The sequence below is a fragment of the Leucoraja erinacea genome, chromosome 21 (genome assembly GCF_028641065.1).
Source record: "Leucoraja erinacea ecotype New England chromosome 21, Leri_hhj_1, whole genome shotgun sequence".
Taxonomy (NCBI): Eukaryota; Metazoa; Chordata; class Chondrichthyes; order Rajiformes; family Rajidae; genus Leucoraja; species Leucoraja erinaceus.
The window spans coordinates 27,140,615-27,161,851 of NC_073397.1; the positions used below are offsets into that span (position 1 = coordinate 27,140,615).

General features: G+C 39.9%; 1 protein-coding gene across 1 annotated transcript; it reads right to left on the minus strand.

Annotated features, from left to right (window-relative positions):
• Positions 1-775: 775 nt before the first annotated feature.
• Positions 776-20,374, minus strand: LOC129707428 (1,25-dihydroxyvitamin D(3) 24-hydroxylase, mitochondrial). Its single transcript, XM_055652457.1, has 12 exons — positions 20,072-20,374; positions 19,656-19,846; positions 18,554-18,647; positions 17,073-17,169; positions 15,794-15,885; positions 14,030-14,141; positions 9,180-9,325; positions 7,244-7,410; positions 6,524-6,602; positions 4,883-5,080; positions 4,665-4,777; positions 776-1,846 (listed from the first exon to the last, which is right to left on the minus strand). Exons 1-11 carry the CDS (start codon positions 20,291-20,293, stop codon positions 4,667-4,669), a joined length of 1,509 nt encoding a protein of 502 aa, XP_055508432.1. The 5' UTR covers positions 20,294-20,374; the 3' UTR covers positions 776-1,846; positions 4,665-4,666.
• Between the last annotated feature and the right edge of the window lie 863 nt (positions 20,375-21,237).

A 21,237-nucleotide genomic window follows, 5' to 3' on the forward strand; every position in this document is an offset into this window, starting at 1 on the left:
ACAAACTTGTGGATTAATGGATTCATTTGCCACAGCAACTTGCTCCCAGTGTGCAGGTGAGTGGTAGAACCTTGGGGAGCTGATGGAAAGCTGTTATCAGGCAACTGGACCGTCCTCTCACCAACTAGAGAGCGGTCCTAACCTCCCGCCTACCTAATTAGAGACCTTCAAACAATTTTTACTCAGACTTTATGGGACTTTAAATTGCACTAAAAGTCATACCCTTCATCATGTATCTATCTGTACACAGTGGACAACTTGATTGTAATCATTTACAGACTTCTTTTTTCTGACTGGATAGCACGCAACAAAAATCTTTTCACTGTACCTCAGGACACATGACAATAATAAACTAAACTAACTTGCATGTGGGGAGAATAAAAAGGATTTACAACAGCTTCTTCTCAACATCCATCAGGCTATTATTGATCACTACAAACGTGTACTAAACTTCGAACTACTCTTGGTTGCACTAGGGACTTTTTTTTTGTTTTGCACCAATATTGTTTTCTTATTTATTGAAATGTTATTTGCTTTATTATGTTATCTATTGAGTATTGTGTTTACAGACCAGTTATGCTCTGCTGCAAATAATTTTTTTTTTCGTTCAGTTTTGGTATATCTGACAATCAAATACTCTTGACAATTGTGAGGCTTGTAAATGGCGCTTGTTGTTCAACGTGAATCAGGAGTTACTGCTGTGATGTACGGCCCAATGACTACGAGTAATATTATGAAAGATTTGGAAAAGGGAATTGAATCAATTAATAATCACTTGTTAAATTGTTCGTATTACCTTTTATTAGCATATTAAAAAACTTTTTACAAGTCAGGTAGTAAAATTTGCTTCAACGGTGCAGATTGACTAATACATTACAAAGTGCCTTTCATTTTTAAATTGAATTTAAGTAAAATCCATTTAAATGAATGTGGAGCTTAACATTTGACATAAACAGGCTAATTTTTCTGCAAATGTCAATTTATCAATCGCTTTCAAGATGTAAACATTATTGTTGACCATGATTTGATATATAGTGATATAACTTAGTTTCAATTATTTACATTATTATATGCAACAAGGACAACAGAGTATGGATTAATTTTACACAGGAGAGAAGAACAGGAGATTGCACATTGTACACCACTATTTTATGTTTTTACACAATCGAGTATAGGATAAAAGTAAAAAAATAATAATAATAAGCAGTCAATGTGATGCATCCAGTTTTCCACTATCTTCCAAGATTCATTTCTACACCAATTATATTTTACTGTGTAATTGTTCCAGCTAGTATAAAAAAAAAAACAGATGCTTTAATCCACTCGGAATTCCCTCCTTCACCTTTCGGGTACGTGGATGCTTTTAGTGGGCAGATTTTCTACCTGAAGCAGGTCACAGCAACAGCACAAAACAACCCAGCTTCTGTGGACTGGCAGCTGCCTGTAAAAGCTCTGGTTACAGTGCATTGACATAGTCAGGTTTTCGTGGAGTTTTTTCTGGTTATTTGAAAAACCCTTACTTCTTCACGATAAATGATTTTACATATAATGCATTTCAACCTTACAAGATATTAAGCATCAAATGTCACACTGAGTGTTGTTTCACTATTTACTCATAAGTCTATTGCTCAGTGAATGAATGGTTCTGTCAAAATAAGGTTGTAATGACTTAATTTCTTATCAGGCCAAACGGAGACTGTAATCCTCTGTGGGTCAGCAAATGTGTTGAAATCCTTCCATTCCCACAACATTCTTTTGGCCTTGTGATACCTTTTTGACCGATTATAAAATGCTGAGGTTAACAAGAGTGTAGGTTGGGCTCTGCTCTCGAAGAATCGCAGTGCTCCTGAAAAGGAAAAAGTCTATTAGCTGATGCAATCTATGCCAATAATAGAGAGAAAAATGCACATAATATTTCCAATTTACAAATTGCATTATTTAATGCCTTCTAATTGTGCTCATTTATTATATGAAGCAATTACCTAGAATCCTGATCAATGATACTAAAAACAATTCTACAGTTGCATTGACATGGTGCCACTCAAAAAAAAATCAGTTTGATCAGTGCGTCCACTTGATGATGTGTTTAATCTCATTCACCAGAGATTAATTTTTAGAGAAATATTTATTTTGCAGTTAATTATTTTAATCAAAGTAAACTCTCTGGAGTGTTTTCTCTATTCTCTTGTCTTGTCAGCTGCATACCAATCATCTGTAAAAAATCTCCCTATCAGTGTATCTGTTTGCAAATCTGGATAATAAGCAGTTTATTTCATCTTTGGAATTTATGGTTGCAACAATTTTTTTAATGATATTTTGCAGCTGTAATTGACAAGTGTAGGTGTGATGTGGGAATAGCAGCATCTTAAGTTACTGTATCAGAACACTGAAATAGGTTCGCTGTAGTGAATTGAGGATAGACATAAATGCTGGAGTAACAGTGGGTCAGGCAGCATCTCTGGAGGAAAGGAATAGGTTCTTCTGAAGAAGGGTCTCAATCTGAAACATCACCTATTCCTTTTCTCCAGAGATGCTGCCTGACCCACTGAGTTACTCCAGCATTTTGTGTCCATCTTTGGTGTATGCCAACACCTGCAGTTCCTTCCAACATATTGAATTGTGAATGTTGCTTTTCGTTTACATTCCTCACCCACTGATCTATTACCAGATCACCTGTCCTTTGCAAGGACAGAAAGATGTGAACGGCCTTTTGATCCTGTTCAACTATTTACTGAGATCATAGCTATTAAGTGAAGATCCGACATATAATAACAGCAATCATTTTCATTCATGTGGTGGCTTTAAATCTAGTGAGAAAAGCATTATAACTTTTCTGAGAAATGTTTTTCCAGGCATGTTTCTTTAAGGGTTTAATTCCGTGAATCCTGACTTACGTCAGATTTTATGCAAATCAGAATCACTGACTCTCGCTGTTGGGGCACTTTCTGCACCGCGTGGCCTTCTGGGTAAGCACTGCCACCATTGCCGGCTTGAGTTTTGTCTCACCATTAGGGCACATTCTATGGCACGCGTCCTTCTGGGTAAGCGTTACCTCCATTGCTGGCTTGTTAGTGATGCAAACTTGAGTGGTTGTACACTGTTATAGACATTATAAACTGCCTAGATTGACCTAGGGACCGAGTACCGAGTTGTTTACAGAAGTGCAAGTTTATGTAAGTCGCATATTGCAAAAGACGGGGAGTGTATGAATATGATATTTGATGATTTCTCCCAAGATGTAATAGGGGATGACCAAATGCCAATTTTTAAAGGCAAAATGTACAGAAAGCTTGAGGGTGATTTGTCCATCATATTCACTTCAATATTAACAAAGAGAAAATACATTTCTAGTCGTTTTTGTTTAATCCCATTTGGGGAAAGTGAGCTGACAAGGGAAATAAAATGCATCAACTTTATGCTTCCTGGAGCAATTTAGAACCCCATCATGCATTGTTGCCCAATAAACACAAAGGTGTCCCAGGGATTGGTTCTCAAAATTTCAGACAGTAAAGGTTTGGTTTTCTGTATGTTGTGATCTAAGTTGTTATACTCTGTGCAACAAATCAATTTCTGACACACCTCTCCATGTGTTTTAATGGTATCCTTAACATTGTTCTGTGTATTGTGAGCCAAGTTATTATATTCATTTCTGTGTTGTGAGTCAGTTGGTTGACAATAGACAGAAGGGATGTCATGCATTGACGTGCAATGCACAGAAAGAAATATCATAAATTGGTTCACAATACAGAGAGAGGAATTCAATGATAATACACAGGTAAGCGAGGAAGGCTTGTTGCACAATACAGGGAGAGGAGGGTTAGGAATTAATTCATTAAGGGAGGAGTATAAGAACTTGGGTCACTGTGTATATATTGGTCTGGAAAAAAGTGATTTACGATGCATAAAAATGGGAGGGAAGGAACACAAAAGACTGCAGAAGCTGGAACCATGAAAAACACAAAGTGCTGGAGGAACTCAGATAGTAAGGCAGCATCTGTGGAGAGGATGGACAGATGATGTTTTGGGTTTGGACCCTTCTCCAGATGGGATTGGAATGCCATCTGGAGAAGGTCTGAGGAAGGGTCTCGACCCGAAACGTTACCTATTCCTTCGCTCCATAGATGCTGCCTCACCCGCTGAGTTTCTCCAGCATTTTTGCCTACCTTTGATTTTTCCAGCATCTGCAGTTCTTTCTTAAACAGGTCAGCTCTTGATGTTACCATCCACAGGGCCCACGGCTGAAGCCTCCAAAGCCTCACGTGTGTGTGTGTGTGTGTGTATGTGTGTGTGTGTGTATATATGTGTCTGTCTGTGTGTGTGTGTGTGCGTGCGCGTGTGTATATTGCATGTGAGCGGGGCCACCAAGGAATTGTGTCCCCCCCATGTTTTGATAGAGATTTCCGCCCCTGCACTTTCTTATCTATCTCCTACACATTAGGAGCAAGTTTACAGAAGCCAATTAAACTACAAATCCGCACATCTTTGAGGTATGGGAGGATACCAAAGGAAACCCACACAGTCACAGGGAGAATGTGCAAAGTAATCACAGACAGCAACCGAGGTTGGGATCGAACCTCTGACGCTGTGAGACAGCAGCTCTACCAGCTGCACCACTGTGCCACCCATGCCCATGCCCACTGAATTGAAAACAATTGTGAACGTACGGTTAACGATTGTGGAAGGCCACGGGGATCTTGCGGTTTGGCACCATTATCCCAGAGTTCAGTGCTTCTACAGGGTCTTCATCGGTCGCCACTATTTTGTACTTTCTTACCAACTGCAGTGAAAAACATCACAAGTTAGAAAAGTCCAGGGCCATGGCGCATTGTTGCATTGAAACAAAGATTTGGGAGAATGTCCATGTTCGGCACACACAACTCACCCAGCAGAGGGCCAGCTGCAGCTGTAACTCAGCCAATCGCCGGCCAATACACATCCTTTTCCCAACACCAAATGGCATGTGAGCAAAGGGATTGATCTTATCCTTATCCTGCAGCCAGCGCTCCGGTTTAAACTGCATTCCGTCATCAAAATTCTCTTCATTCCACCCTAGTGCATGATAGCTTATCATTAAAGTAGTCTGCAACAAAAAGAATGGACACTTTTCTCTTATATTTGACATTAAATTGTTCCATGACATAAACAGAACTGCCTGGAAGCTCATCCATCACCCACCATCAGTCGTACTAAAACATTATTATAATGGCAGATATGCTTTCTCTCCTTCTGAAATGTGGCTAGATTGATCCAGAAAGGGTGCACACAATGGAAAATGTGCTGTCCATATATCTAACTGGGCCCCTACAGTGTTTCCTTATGGGGCGGGGAAGGTCGGGAACAGGTTAGGGGAGTGTACGGCGGCACAGGCTGGTAGAGCTGTGGCCTCACCGCGCCAAAGACCCGGCTTCGATCCTGACCTTGGTTGCTGTCTGTGTGGAGTTTGCATGTTCTTCCTGTAGGTTTCCTCCGGGTGCTTTGGTTCCCCCCCACTTTCCAAAGACATGCAGTTTGTAGGTTAATTGGCCTCAGTAATATTTCCCCGAATATGTCAGACGTGGATAAGAAACTGACATTACATAGAACTAGTGTGAATGGGTGATCGATGGTCAGCATGGAATCACGGAGCCGAAGGGCCTGTTTCCATGGTGCATTTCTAGAACTAGAACTAAAACAGCGAAACAGAGAAAGCTGGAGCACAGGTAGGCTCTTTGGATGTTTTAGCCTATACCATTCAATATGATCATGACTGGTCATCTGTCTCAATACCATACTCCTGCTCTCTCCACATACATTTTGTGACAAAAGATTTAAATATCTCCTTTTTAAATCTATTTGTTTACTTGGCCTCCATAGGTATCAAATTCCCCAGGCCCACCACTTTCTGTTGAGGAAATTTCTCTCCCATTTCTGTTCCATATCTCTTGCCCTTCAATGTAAAGCTGTGACACAGAATGCTGGAGTCCTTGTAAAATGTGTAAACCACCCACTGCAGTTCCTTATAAAATGTATAAATCAGCATCTGCAGTTCCTTGTATCATCAAGTAAGACTGTAACCCCCTGATTATGAATACCCCAGCAAGAGGATATTTGCAGTCTCTCTAGCTTTGTCAGAATCAATTAGATGCTCCCCAACCACCTTATTCTCCTAAGGTCCAGTAAATACAAACCTAGTCACTTTACATCTCCTCATATGGCAGACTTGTCATCCCAAGAATTAGAACCTTAGCTGCATTTCTTTGATGGTAAATATATTTTTTGAAAAGGAGACCAAAACTGAACACGATACTCCAAGCATGGTATCAACAAGACCCTGTATAACCATAGCAAGTCATCCTTCCTCATCTGTCACCTGTGTTTAAAGGAACATGCAAGCCTACTTTGGTCCAATCTGCCATCTTCATACACACTGCAACCCTATAAACTAGACGTCATGGTTTTACTTGAGAATGAGTGGCAAACGACAAAGTCAAATGAAGCTATAATATATCCTTGATAAATAACTGCAATTTTGCTGAATACTTACTCCCTTAGGCAGTAGATAATCGCCAAGGAGTGTTTCTTCATCCAAGGTCCGACTTGTAAAGGGAACCGAAGGAGTAATTCTAAACAGATATTTGCCGTGAGTAATTCTCTTATTAAGGTGCTTAGTTATATCAGAATATATATCAAGTATGTTAAATTTTCAAAACTTCAAAACTATTATTACATTTTAATCTAAGTAATAAAATAATGGTGTCAAGATTAAGGTGTCATCTTCAAAAATGGCCTGTGTCATTGCTACCTGTGATGAAAATATTTAATTTCAATTAGTGGTTCTATTAAAAATTTAATGCAAATAATTATAACTGTACATACAATATACGGCAAATCATTTCCTTTTTCTACTTGGCTAAATCTGATTTTCAATTCAAATATACTTCCAAAATGCTGCATATTTCATAACCTGAGGTCTATCAATTCTGTTATTTAATAGTCTAATTTATTGTGGAAGCTTTAGAATGGTAAACTATCCTATAAAATTACTTCCATTCATAATTCTGTGAAGTTCCCAGTCTTAAACTAGATTAGTAAAGGGGCTTATCGAATGTTAACTTGATTTAGGAAAGTGGTGTGATTTCTCTTGCAGTTGTTAATAGTATTAAGGACATTCTTGACTGGGAGTAATACTGACAAACAAAATTGAAAAAGTGATTTGACTTTGAAAATTTCAAGAGAAAGCTCAAAATTATGAAGTCAAACTAACCTCATAGACTCCTTCAGACAAGCCTTTAGGTAGGGCATGTTCTTAATATCTTCTGCAGATGGGGCCTGGTCTTCAGGTAGCACATGCAGCAGTTCCTCATAAAGTTTTTCTTGTGCTTTAGTATTGCGAGAGAGATTGAAGATAGCCCAGAGCAAACTGTTGGCCGTCTGTTACAACAGAAACTAGAGAGTGTTAATTTTATTTTGCAGACTTCTCATTCATCTAATTAATTGTTGCCATTTACAAATATTTTAAAAGGAGATCTTCTAGTTTAAATATGACCCATTCTATCTAGAGGCATTAAATATGTGAAAGCCACCTTCTAACTTCCTCCTTAAATGTAATAATGGTTAGATGAATTGATAGAAAATCTTGGATATGCTACATATTTTAGAAATCTATAAGAGCTGTCTTTCAAATTAAACATCACAAAATCATTAATAATTTTATTGTGTTTAATTTCTGTGAACTATTTTGTGTTGATGCTTGCATAACCAAATTACAGAGGTAGTTATCATTTATTGAAGGCAGTAACACTTGATTAAGTCCAGTATCTAGTCCAACAATGTATCAAAAGTTACATCATGTAATGCATTCTGTTCTCACATTTCCCACCTATGGTATAATCAGATCCTATTTAAATTAATTTGATAAATTTATTTTCCCGATATTATTGTAGGATTTATTATATTGATCCTTTATGGTCCACCACTGTCTAGGTCGGATAGCTTCAGTTGGTTCACTTTCAATTCGTAATTTGACCTTGTGGGAATGGAATAATCGCTGGAACTAAAGCAGAGTGGCTCTAAAAGCTGAAGCAAATTGCAGTTGACTTCAATTTAATTTCAAGATGCAAGATGATGGATGGTGAACAAATTCAAAATGTTGTTTAACATTTCAGATGTAGTAAACAAATTACTGTTGCAAGGGATTGATTTGTAACATAAACTCTCCACATTGTTGGTCATGCTGCGACGAAAAGAACCAATGCCATTTTGAGTCCCTGCATAAAAATATATTTAACAACCAAATAAAGGTTTATTCTGTAAGAAATATAGTTTTCCTACATACTCACACATATTTTAACAATGTCAGGTAGAGGCCTATGTTGAAAGTTCAATCAATTAAATCATGGCATATCATAAAATATCCTGATTAGGTGCCATTGGTTAGATACATTACATCAGGATGCCTGACCTAAGGACATAGGGTCATAAGTGATAGGAGTAGAATTAGGCCATTCAGGTCTAGAATCAGGTCTACTCCACCATTCAATCATTGCTGATCTATCTCTCCATCCTAACCCTATTCTCCTGCCTTCTCCCCATAGCCTCTGACACCTGTACTAATCAAAAATCTATCTATCTCTGCCTCAAAAATATCCACTGACTTGGCCTCCACAGCCTTCTGTGGCAAAGAATTCCACCGATTCACCACCCCACGGCAAAATAAATTTCCTCTCATCTCCTTCCTAAAAGAACATTCTTTAATTCTGAGTCCTAGACGCTCCCACTAGTGGAAACATCCTCTCCACAAGCACTCTGTCCAAGCCTTTCACTATTCTGTATGTTTTTTTTGTTGAATACCAGCATTTGCAGTTCATTGTTTCTCCCAGATACTTGCTTAGGTGACATTGGCAATTCATTGACTTTATTTGACCAAGGTATTTTGCAGGGTATGAGATGGATGCCCAGTCAATGTGATTGATGTCCAATCAAGATGACTTTCAACTACATGGTATGTGCCGCATTTTAAATGGTCATGTTTATGTTTTGTGTTCAAGGCTTGGAAAAGGACATGATCATTGTTCTGCCTCCAAGTGTGAGAGCTGTCAGTGGATCAAGATGACAATGATCAACTGTAACTATAAGCTTTCTCCCATTTTTCTTTCAGAATCATTTTCAGAATCAGCTATGGATTTTGGTCAGCATCTCACCGTCTCCACTCCTCCAATCTGGAGCTCAGTGATGGTAGCATACAGCTCTTTTCTCGATAGTTCACTGCCGTTGTAAATATCGGAGAGAAAATCATTGGCAGGACAAGACGACTCTCTGTTCAGTCTTCCATCAATGTGGCATTTTGCTGCAAAGTTATACACAGAGAAAGCATAAATTACAAATGTACCTTGTAGGAAACAATGCTAAAATCATTCCTTGCATAGTAATCTCTCAACAGTCTCTCTTTTCAGTTAATTTATTCTGCTTGCGGAAGTAATGGTCTTTTGCAGGGCATTTATCAATCTGTGATTATTACCCATTGAGGTAAAACAAATCAGACAGAATACCTGAACATGTAATGTCATTATTTTCATGTGATGCAGAAATTCAAAGATAGATCAGCCATGATTGAATGGTGGAGTAGACTTGAAGGGCCGAATGGTCTAATTCTGCCTCTCGAACTTGTGAACTGATTGCATAAATGAATAACACAATGCTACTGGTTAAAGGACAACAATTAATTCCAAGTTTTCTCTATTCATTTTGATTCAAGCAAATCTGTTAACATCTGCATAAATTCTATTGTTTTTTGCCTTCCTGTTCATAGCAACCGTTTACATCTGCCAGATCTAAAAAGAAAAATAAGTTGACTGAACTGTTTCATGGAATCAACCATTTTGATTCAGTTTGATAAAGTTATCTGAATGAATAATAGAAGGTAGACAAAAATGCTGGTGAAACACAGCGGGCAAGGTAGCATCTATGGAGTGAAGGAATAGGTGACGTTTCGGGTCGAGACCCTTCTTCAGACCCAAAGAATAATAAATTCCTTGTAAAATATTATGCAACACAGCTGCAGGGGAAGTGCAACCCCAAGAGTCATCAATAAATGTTTGTCAGCAACACATCCATGAATGAATTTAGGGGAAACATCTCAGATGATGCAACCTGTCGTCATGTCATTAATTGAAACAACTAATGGAGTTGCATTTAAGGACAAGTTAATGAGGAACAATCAACTGATAATTGTTTTGTAAGGTTTCTAATGAAGTAAAATGGGAGGGTTGCTATTATGGAGTATACACATAGTCATGCAGCTGCTCAACTAAATGGTCTTCGTTCACATCTACAGTATAATTTTGATTGCACAATACTTTTTTTGTTCATTAATGTGCAACTGAAAATCAATTCAATCAGGTGTGAATGACTTTTGCCATCATTTTTGAGCCAAATTGAGGTGATCATGAAATTCACCAGGACACTTCCTGTCATGAGTCAACCTTGCAATCTAACATGATTTCCACATTAAGCTCGCACATGACAACCTCATTCAACATTGATGGAAAATTGCATATCTGTGGGGAATTCCTAGGACAATGCTTGTGAGACCAGTAGTAAAGAGCGAAACCTACCCAGGATCTCCGACCAATCTTCCCATCCCACAGTGAACCACTTCCAAATATCTCTAAACTCTTGGCCATCCCTGATCTACGATCCCTGTTTTCTTTATTGTTGAGCATCTCCACCCCAAACATCTTCATGCCGGCCTCCTTGAGCCTACCCCATCTCTATATCTTCATGTCTGCCTTTTTGACCTATCCCCAATCTCCACATCTCCATCCCAGCCTCTGCCATCTAAATCGTGAAAATTTAAAAAGAGCATATTCTGAAAATCTGAAATAAAACAGAAATTGCTAGAAACACACATCAGTCAAGCAGCATCCATGAGTTTACACGTCTGGTCAAAGATCCATTCCCAGTTCTAGCAAACGGCCTTCAACCTGAAGAAATATTGATGAAGATTTATTTTAAGCCAAAATATATTTCTCTGGGATCAGATCCCTGATTGTTCTCACCAGGAAATGCATGGCCATCAATATTTTATTTTCCCCTTTGGGATTTTATGCTTCCCTCCACCAACAGAGTGAAGAAAGGCTGCAGATTTAAAGTTTGAAGGGGAAAATTTAAAGGAGATGTGTAGGGCAAGTGTTTTTACACAGTGGTTGGTGAGTGCCTTGAACATGCTGTCAGGGGTGGTGGTTTAGGCAGATGGGACAGTTGGATAGATAAAAAGCATGGACATGCAGGGAATGGAGGGATATGGATGATGTGCAGGCAGATAAGTTGGTCTTGACATAATGTTCAGCAGAGATATTATGGGCTGAAGGGCCTGTTCTTGTTCTGTACTGTTCTATGATCTATATGAAACATTGCTGCTTTTAATTTCTATTCCTACATCATAGGCTTTCAAACTGAGATAATCTTGAACAGGAAGCTTTTTTTTGATATTTTGTTAATTTTGTACAGTCAGGTAAGTTTTTAGGCGTTAGTCTTGTTATATCATTGTTGCATGACTTATATAAAAGAAGCAAACAAGGGTTGAGACGGCAATCTGGTGTTTACTTTGGAAGCAAAACAGATGGACTTTGGAGGGTTAATATCTACAGCTCGTCATGTTGAAAATGTTTTATCCTCACTAATCTGCCTCAGCTGTTTTCACTACTGAAACAGGAAAGTAGGTGCGTCAGTCAATAGTACCTCGAATGAATAAGCTATGTGCGTAACAAGAGCTGCATATCCCTGTCAGTTCAGTGACCCCAGCCAATACCTCCTGTTAACCTCAGACTATTATAAATACTTGGCTCCAGTACCCTGTTCCAGTTCATGCAGTTTATTAGTGCAAATCTAGACTGACCCCATGTATGCCATTCCAGTAAAGAGGCACCAGGTCCAGTAGTCAACCACATGACACAGGTGACTCTAAATTTCTCTTTCGGAACTGAATAAAAGGTATGATATCCTAAAAATTACAGTTTTTAAATTCAATACTAACTAAAACCTTGATGCTTTGATAATAGGTGATATTTCATAGAACTTAGTAGAGCATTAGAACAGGCCCTTCGGCCCACAATATCTGTGCCAAACATGATGCTAAGACCTACTCTTACTTGCCTGCACATAATCCAGATCCCCCCATATCCTTGTGTCTATTCAAAGGCCTCTTAAATACCACTATTGTACCTGCCTCCACCACCATCCCCGGTAGTATGTTCCAGGCACTCTCCAATCTCTGCGTAAAAAAAATCCTGTCCCGTGCATCACCTTTACATTTCTGTCACCTTTCACATTAAAGATATGCCCTCTAGCATTTGAAATTATCATTCTGGGAAAAAGGTTCTGACTGTCTACCTTATCTATGCCTCTCATTGGAGACCCTCAGAGTATCTTTAATTGGACTTTACTGGACTTTATCTTGCACTAAAATTATTCCCTTTATCCTCTATCTGCACACTGTGGTCGGCTTGATTGTAATCACGTATAGTCTTTCTGCTGACTGGATAACATGCAACAAAAAGCTTTTCACTGTACCTCGATATATGTAACAATAAACAAAACCACTAACTTACTGGAAGAAATATAATTTTCTTACGTCCTCACATACTTATAATCATAGATGTCAGGGTAGAGGCATATATTGGTAGTTCAATCCATTACGTTATGGTACGTCATGAAATATCTGGATCAAGCTCGATACATTATATCTGGATGCCTGACCTACTGCGTGGTCCCAACATTTTCTGCTATTATTTCATATTTCCGCTGACTGGAAAGCAACAAACAAGCTGACTGGAAAGCACGCAACAAACAAGCTGTTCACTGTCCCTTGGTACATGTGACACTAAAAACTAAATTAACTATTACATCCAGAGCAGGCAATGCTGCTTACTGCACACCACCATGGTCATAGCATTCAGGCCAAACTGATTTGGTGCCTAATTAAGGTGGAATATCAATGAGAATCATAAAAATAACAGGGTATGTAACTCACATACCGCCTACGGGCATTACATGTAATAAGAAAAACATTGCAATATGCAGCAATTGCTGTCGGGTAACAGTTTGAGAACTTTAGTTCTACAAAAAATATTAAACTATCACATCATTATAGAACAAAAATCATAGGTAACAGATTTGTTAAATGAGAAACAGTAAGGAACTCAAGTCATAATTGCTGGTAAAAATGATTCCTGATAGCATATGAAAATTGTACGCCCACCCTTGATCAAGTTGCCAACAATACATTAAATTGCCTCGAACTTTCTCATTTTCTCCCCAGGATCAACTTATGGGAGAGCAGAGTGCGATATTAAGCCAATCTACAATAAGATTTGAACTAAAATTCCAGAATTTAAACCTACTGAAATTCCTTCTAATTTCAAATATTTCAAATTCACTGACAGTTGAGTGACAAAACCTCCATGACAATGCTTTGAAATTGTGATTTCAGCTATTTGTAGCTGCATAAACATTTTTTAATTGAAATATAGACAATGGACAATAGGTGCAGGAGGAGGCCATTTGGCCCTTCGAGCCAGCACCGCCATTCACCGTGATCATGGCTGATCTGTTCCAGAAATATGTTCCAGTTTTTGGGCTTTGGAGCATTCATTTTTCGGAACATTTATGTATGGCCAGAATAGTGACACAGCTGTTAGAGCTGCTACCATACAGCCCAGATATCCAGGTATGATCCTGACCTCAGCTGCCCTCTGTGTAGAGTTTGCACAGTCTCCCGGTGAGCACGTGGATTGCCTGCGGGCGCTCACGTTTCCTCCCACATTCCAAGGATATGCTAATTTACGGGTTAATTTCCCTCTATAAATTAACCGTAGTGTATAGGAGCGAATGCAAAAGTGGGATAACACAGATAGTGTCAATGGGTGAGCAAGGGTTGGTGTGGACTCAGTGGGATAAAGGGCCTGTTTCCATGCTGTATCTTTTAATCAACCAGTCAACATTGCTTCCGCAAAAAAAACTTATCCATACGTATTATTAATTCGGTATATACCTGTTTTGAATATGCTATCCCAAGCTTCTGTATGGTCTTTCCAAATCTTCGTATTAAATCTTTTATGAATTTCTACAGGAGTCACCATCATTTTACCAAATGTATTCATCATCTAAAATATGAAGAGATTTAAAGAAAAGTCAAATTACATACAATGATTAAATTGCCTTCTTATTATTGAGTGTTTTTGTACTCATCTGTTCAGGATGTGAGTGTCAGTGGTAATGCTAGCATTTATTGTCCATCCCCTAATGCCCTTACGAAGTTAGTGGTGAGCTACCAATTTGAATCCCTGTGGTTCCTTTGCAAAAATAATACTGTTGAGTAAGAGGTTCCAGCATTTAGACTCAGCAATAATGAAAGGAAGGCAATACATTTTGAGGTTGGAATGGCCTGCAACTTGGAAGAAGTATGCAAGTAATGATAGAGTCATAGCCACAGAGTGATACAATGTGGAAACAGGCCCTTCGGCCCAACTTGCTCACACCGGCCAACATGTCCCAGCTACACTAGTCCCACCTGCCTGCGCTTGATCCATATCCCTCCAAACTTGTCCTATCCATGTAGCTGTCTAACTGTTTCTTAAACGTTGGGATAGTCCCAGCCTTAGCTACCTCCTCTGGCAGCTTGTTCCGTACACCCACCACCCTCTGTGTGAAAAACTTACCCCTCAGATTCCTATTAAATCTTTTCCCCTTCACCTTGAACCCATGTCCTCTGCTCCTCGATTCCCCTACTCTGGGCAAAAGACTCTGTGCATCTACTTGATCTATTCTTCTCATGATTTTATACACCTCTATATGTTATCATATAGAGCACCAAGCAAGTAATGATATTGTTAGCTTCTAAAGTTTCTAAAGAACCTCGACCTCTTGGATTTGGTAGGTGTTGTCAGAAAATAAGTGGTGTGTTTTGTGGATTGTATACACTGCATCTCGATGTATTAGATGATATTGTTCCTTAAATATTGGTGGAGCTTTGTTTCATATTTGGCCCAATGATTGTAATGCAGTCCAGAGACAGTCATCCTGGCAAAACCTTAATTCAACTAATTTGGATTTATCCTGCATTTTGTGGACTAATCCAGGAACCTCCTACCCAAGAGTATTGTGCGTGGTACCTTTACCAGAAGTGCTACAGTGGCAATTAGGAAAGTTGTGTTTTATTCTCTCCTCTAAAATGCATTATTCATCTTGAAATATGAGCATCTGATTATACATGTTCTTTTTGTCAATGTGTTCATGTTAACAAAGATTTGGCCGATCAATATATAATCATTTTAGAAACATAGAAAATAGGGGCAGGAGTAGGCCATTCAACCCTTTCAATAAGATCATCGCTGATCATCCAAAATCAGTGCCCCATTCCTGCTTTCTCCCCATATCATAGAAATATAGAAAATAGGTGCAGGAGGCCATTCGGCCCTTTGAGCCAGCACCGCCATTTATTGTGATCATGGCTGATCATCCTCTATCAATAGTCCTCTATCAATAACCCGTGCCTGCCTTCTCCCCATATCCCTTGACTCCACTAGCCCCTAGAGCTCTATCTAACTCTCTCTTAAATCCCTTGATTCCATTAGCCCTAAGAGCTGTATCTTGAATACATCAGTCAATAATTTTAAATTGTTATGAATATCAAATGGATTTTTATATTTAAAGAATCTGATACTTCACTTGTGAAACGGATTGTTTTATAGAAATAGTATTTGTGTTACTACAGGTTGTCAAGCTAAGTTAAAATCATATCCTGCAATGCACTTACAATTTTAATTGCCTGAATGAAGTTCAAAGATTCTTCACCCACGTTTTGTTCCAGAAGACCAAATCGTTTATCATACAACACCAAGCAAATAGCTATAATTAGAAAGTTGTTGATAAGTGCATAATGCAATTCTCAGACGCATCACTAAATACACAATCTATTATATTGCACTGTGCCTTTTACATTTTCTGTATCCCAATGATTCAGCAAAGGCTAAAAATATTTACTTGCAAAGGATTACTAGTACCGCTATATATAGTTTCCAACCTATGCAAAACAAAAATTGCCTGACAAGATATGAAAAATATTTAATAGTACATAGTTACTTATTTGGCGTAATAACCTCTTTGTTCAGATACTGTGGGTGGAGTACTGAACACAGGTCAACTGCTTTCCCAGAACCGCGGGTACAAGTTGGAAGGATAGTTAGAAATAATCGCGCTCTTGCCCATCACACAATTTCCATTAGTTGATCGCTGACTAATAAAAAGAGTTTGAGAGACCGTCATTTCGGGGAATAGTGAATGTCCTGGGTATTCTTGAGTTTGTAGAGAGAGTCGGTACCAAATGAAGGGACAAGGTTAACGCGAACCACTTTTGTGCCGTTTATGGCAGATTCAGTCAAAGCTGCACAGGTGCAATCGATAACTGAATAGAAACCAGTAACCTCTGTATAAATCACAAACTCTTCTCCACAGCCGGGAATAAAGGCTCGGATAAAGCATTTGCGACATAGTTTGTTGGACATACCCAGGCAGCATCTGTGGGAGAGAGAAACAGAACTAACGTTTCAGGTTGATTTTTTTTGCACTGAAAAACATCTGCCCGACTTGCTGAATATTTCCAGCGGGGTTTTTTTCGTTTAAGATTTCCAGAAACGCAGTATTCTGCTCGTGAATTAAACACACCATTTCCCATTCTGCATCTACGCCTTTAAAAAAAACCCTGCGTGTCAACAGTGGTCAGATCAATGGTAATGATTAAATGGTGTGACTGATCTCTTCCCTCGAATCATTAACTGTTTCATTTGCGAACGTTTTCCTCCAGAGATGCTGCCTGACCCGCTGAGTTTCTCCAGCTTTTGTGTATAACTAGAACACTTCACCATAAAATAGACTCCAAGTTGTTAAACAATCTTAACTAACATCATTTACTCTAATTTTATCGAGATTAATTTCTAAATAATATTATCTAAACAACTATTCCGTGAATAAAACAATATTAATTTGTTGCCAAAAATCAAAGACAAATGCGATATAGCACTTTCTAAAGAACTTACTTTCAAAGGACCATTTGTTCAGCTCCTGGTATAAATCGTCAACTTTGCCTGTCTCGTCGCGAAGCCTCTCTAATTTTCGGATAAAATCTTTCAGAATCTGACAATTATACAGAAAAGTTAAAAGAACAAATTAAAGCACATATTCCACCTGGCAGTTCCGAGATTATAGATCCCACGGGTTAGGATTCGAGTTACTCCAGCATTCTGTGTCTATTTTAGGATTCCTGACCTCTGTCAGTCTGATATTTAAACTGATTTAGGTCGCCGATTTTTTAGAGCGCAAAGTGTGTTTCTCCGAGTACGGACGCGACTCCGCTGCGTCAGTCAACTGGGGTTAGAGCCTTCTCCACGTCATTCTGCCCCAACCTACATTTGATCCAGATTCGCCTCATATTCCCATGCAGCCCTTTATCCTGTTCTTGGACGTTCGTTTAACTTGTTCTCTCTCTCGTTTCCCCCGACTCTCAGACCACGTTTTAACCCAGGCTCGCAAGAGTCTGAAAAAAGGTCTCGACCCTAAGCGTCACCTATTCCTTTTCTCCAGAGGTGCTGCCTATCCCACTGAGCTACTCCAACGTTTTGCGTCTATGCTTCTCATTTAACCCTCCTTTTGATTTATTTCCTTAATCGCCGCTTTGGTAGAAAGGAGATTTCTTGGAGAATGTTTAACTCCGATATCAAACCGCTGCACTCTGCTGGTCGAGTGACTGTTATAGCTGTTCACATCACCGCTACCCAACTTTGATTCCGTGTCTGAACATTGATCAGGTGCCGGGTTAAATATACTGAGGTACACCACTTTAATAAACACTGAAATCAGAAATGTCTCGAGAGAAATGCCCTGATTAAATAAATGCATCTCTGTGTTGGCAGCAACGATGTGTTTTGAAGACAGTTCTACAGCTCTCCCGTTTAAATCATTTAACATTTATAAAGTAACAATAGAACATTTCTTATTGGTGGTATTTGGGTACTGCACTGTATTGCATGCCGTCGTGGGACGGGCAGGTCTTTCTTATTTGATTCGCACGAATTCACATCAGAGTTGGAAATCGAGGGTTGATTTGAGGGTAGCAGGAGAGGTTGTGAATAAATCTCGAGACACAGGTGCTGGAATCTGGAGCAAAGCACAAAGTGCAGGAGGAACTCAGCGGGTCTGGCAGCATCTGTGGAAGGAATGGACAGGTGACGTTTGGGTCGGAACCCTCTTCAGACTGATCCAGGCCTGAAACGTCGCCTGTCCAGTCTGAAGAAGCGTCTCGACCCGAAACGTCACCCATTCCTTCTATCAAGAGATGCCACCTGTCCCGCTGAGTTACTCCGGCATCTTGTGTCCATTCCCTCCACAGATGCCGCCTGAGCGGCTGAGTCCCCCCAGCACTTTGCGTTCAGCTTGTGGATGAACCCGCGGAGGTAGGTGGTGATGATAAACAGTGGTGTGCGAGAGAGCGCGACCGGTGTTCACAATAAAGTGTGTTTACCCCATTGATTTTTCCGTCCAGTTTTGCTATTTCTGTTGGCTTCATCAACTTTTTTTGAAATACGCTCCTCACTCGTTGCCACTCCTTCCCTTCCCTAAAGGCAGCCAAGATAACGAAATAAAACGGAGGAAATCTAGTCACAGCCGCTCGCGATTATTAAACACATTGCCCTGCCTTTGGGAACATAGGATTTATATATAACTGATTAATCGTGGCAGGTATCAGTCTAAATGTTTTCAACTTCCATCTGAATTCTCCAATACATATGCGGCATCACATATTGCATCTATTCGCACTAAACGAGGCTCAGTTGCGGTTTCATGTCGATATATGTGGATTAATAACTAAACCAATGCTACATATCGATTATTACTAATTCACAAAGAAATACGTTTTACAAAATATATAAGGTGTTTAGTTGTATTTGGATTTTTTTGCGAGGAATAATTTAATAAAACATAGTACAGTACAGTGTGTAGGAAGGAACTGCAGATGCTGGTTTATACCGAAGATAGATACAAAGTCAGCGGGTCAGGTAGCACCGCTGGAGATAAGGAAGAGGTGACTTCGGTCGAACCCCTTCTTAGGACTATTGGGTCTGAAGATGGGTTTCGACCCGAAACATCACCCATTCCTTTTCTCCAGAGATGTTCCCTGGCCCATTGAGTTATACCGGCGTTTTGTGTGTAGAACAGTGCAGCACAGGAACCAGCCCTTCGGCCCACAATATCCGTGCGGGACATAATCATCTAATTTGCAGGCAAATCATCCATATCCCTCCATTCCCAGCATTTACCTTTCTAAACGCCTCTTAAATGCCACTATAGTGTCTGCCTCCACCAACACCACCTGGCAGCGACCCACCAACTTCTGTGTAAAAAAACGTGCCCCGCACATCTTTACATATTACTCCTCTCGCCCTAAATCTGCGCCCTCAAGTCTTTGACATTTCCCCTCTGGGGTGGGTGGGGGTGGGGTGTGTGGGCGGGGGGGGAGAGAGAAAGAGTTCGGACTATCCATCCTATCTATGCCTCCTATAATTGTATATACTTCCAATATGAGTCGTAATCTTCATTGGCAGCGACGATTTGCTTGTACTCACAGTATGAGCAGCCCATACGCCTCATCCCTGTAGTCTCTGTAAGCTTTCCATGGTTTGATCTCCAGGCGCTGCGGGTAGTTGCTTTCTTTGCGGTAAAGAGCTTCCAAGAGGCACGGGGCCCCGACGTGCACGGATTCAAAGGGACCCAGTTTCATCTTAAAAATCTTCCCGAACTTCTTATGAAATTCCACCTGCAACAGAAAAAGGGCGCTAGAGTTCGCTTGGGAAACGCGCGGTGAAATGAGGTGCTCCTCAACCTTCTATTCACAAATTTCTACCGTTCGCTTTAACTTTAAGAACACATTGGTGTTGACCCTGTGCATTAGCCGCCGTACATTCTGCAGGTGACAATGATGCATCCATACTACAACCCCGCTGATAACTCTCGTACTAAACGGCTGCATCGCCACATTTACCAGTGTTGTGTGTTGTTTTTGGAGCCCTCCTTTCCTCATGATCTCCAGCAAACTCCCCACCACCGGCCACCTGATGGGGCCCGGGATGGAGTTGAGCTCACAAGGTACCAGGGCTCTTTCGAAGTCACCGCCGTGTGTAGAAATCGGAATGGTGTGCCTAAACTTGTCACCTTTCCTGAAAAGTTGTAGGAACACGTTTGAGTTTTTAACCTGAAATCGCATTTTGTTTAAAATAAAACCCCCAAAACCTCCAATGATAAACCCCGAGAACAAATGAGCAGTCTCGACGGCTCTATTTTGCAATGGCATTTTCTCACCCAATATATAGATGCATTGGCTGGTACAGCTCTCAACCTGTGTCCAATCAAAGGCGTCACTTGGTTGGTGTGGTTGACGAGCCTACCACTATGGGGTTTTTTTTCGCGAACACGTGCGGAGCCTGGCAGATTCTGGGAATGAACTCAAGCACACTCTAAGCCTCTCCAAGTTGGCCGTCTCACCTAACTCGGAGTGCTCCAGCTTCAGTCAACATGGGGCACTGCAGTTTGCAATCGTTTTGAGTAGAAAAGGGAATCGCGATGGAACCCTCAACTGGGATTAACTTTTGTTTTAATACTTGATGTCCAGAACATGCAAACGGATGGCTATAATTTTTCTTTTTTTTTTTAAATACCACATCAAATAAATTGAATCAAATCTGAATATATTACCATTGCAAATTCTGTGCTGTGTCTTGGAAGTCCCCGAGAAAAGAAAGTCACCCCAAAATCAGGCTCTGAGAATGCACATTTGACTTTGGTGGACAATTGTCATTATATCTTTTTAATACTGTCGATATTAAAATTGGTAATTATGTACTTTGGGACTACAAGGTATAGATTGCTGGTTGTGTAGTGTATTCAGCGTTAAATACACTTTCTCATAGTTTCAATGCTATCTCTACCTTTCCTTGGTCATTGGTGCTGGTTCTGATTTGTTCTTTTCATACCTTTCATTCGTTTGGGACAGTCTTCTGACTGAAGAAGGGTCTCGACCCAAAACGTCACCCATTCCTTCTCTCCAGAGATGCTGCCTGTCCCCTTGAGTTCCTCCAGCATTTTGTCTATCTTTGGTTTAAACCGGCATCTGCAGTTCTTTCCTACATCTTTCATTCATTTGTTCTTTGT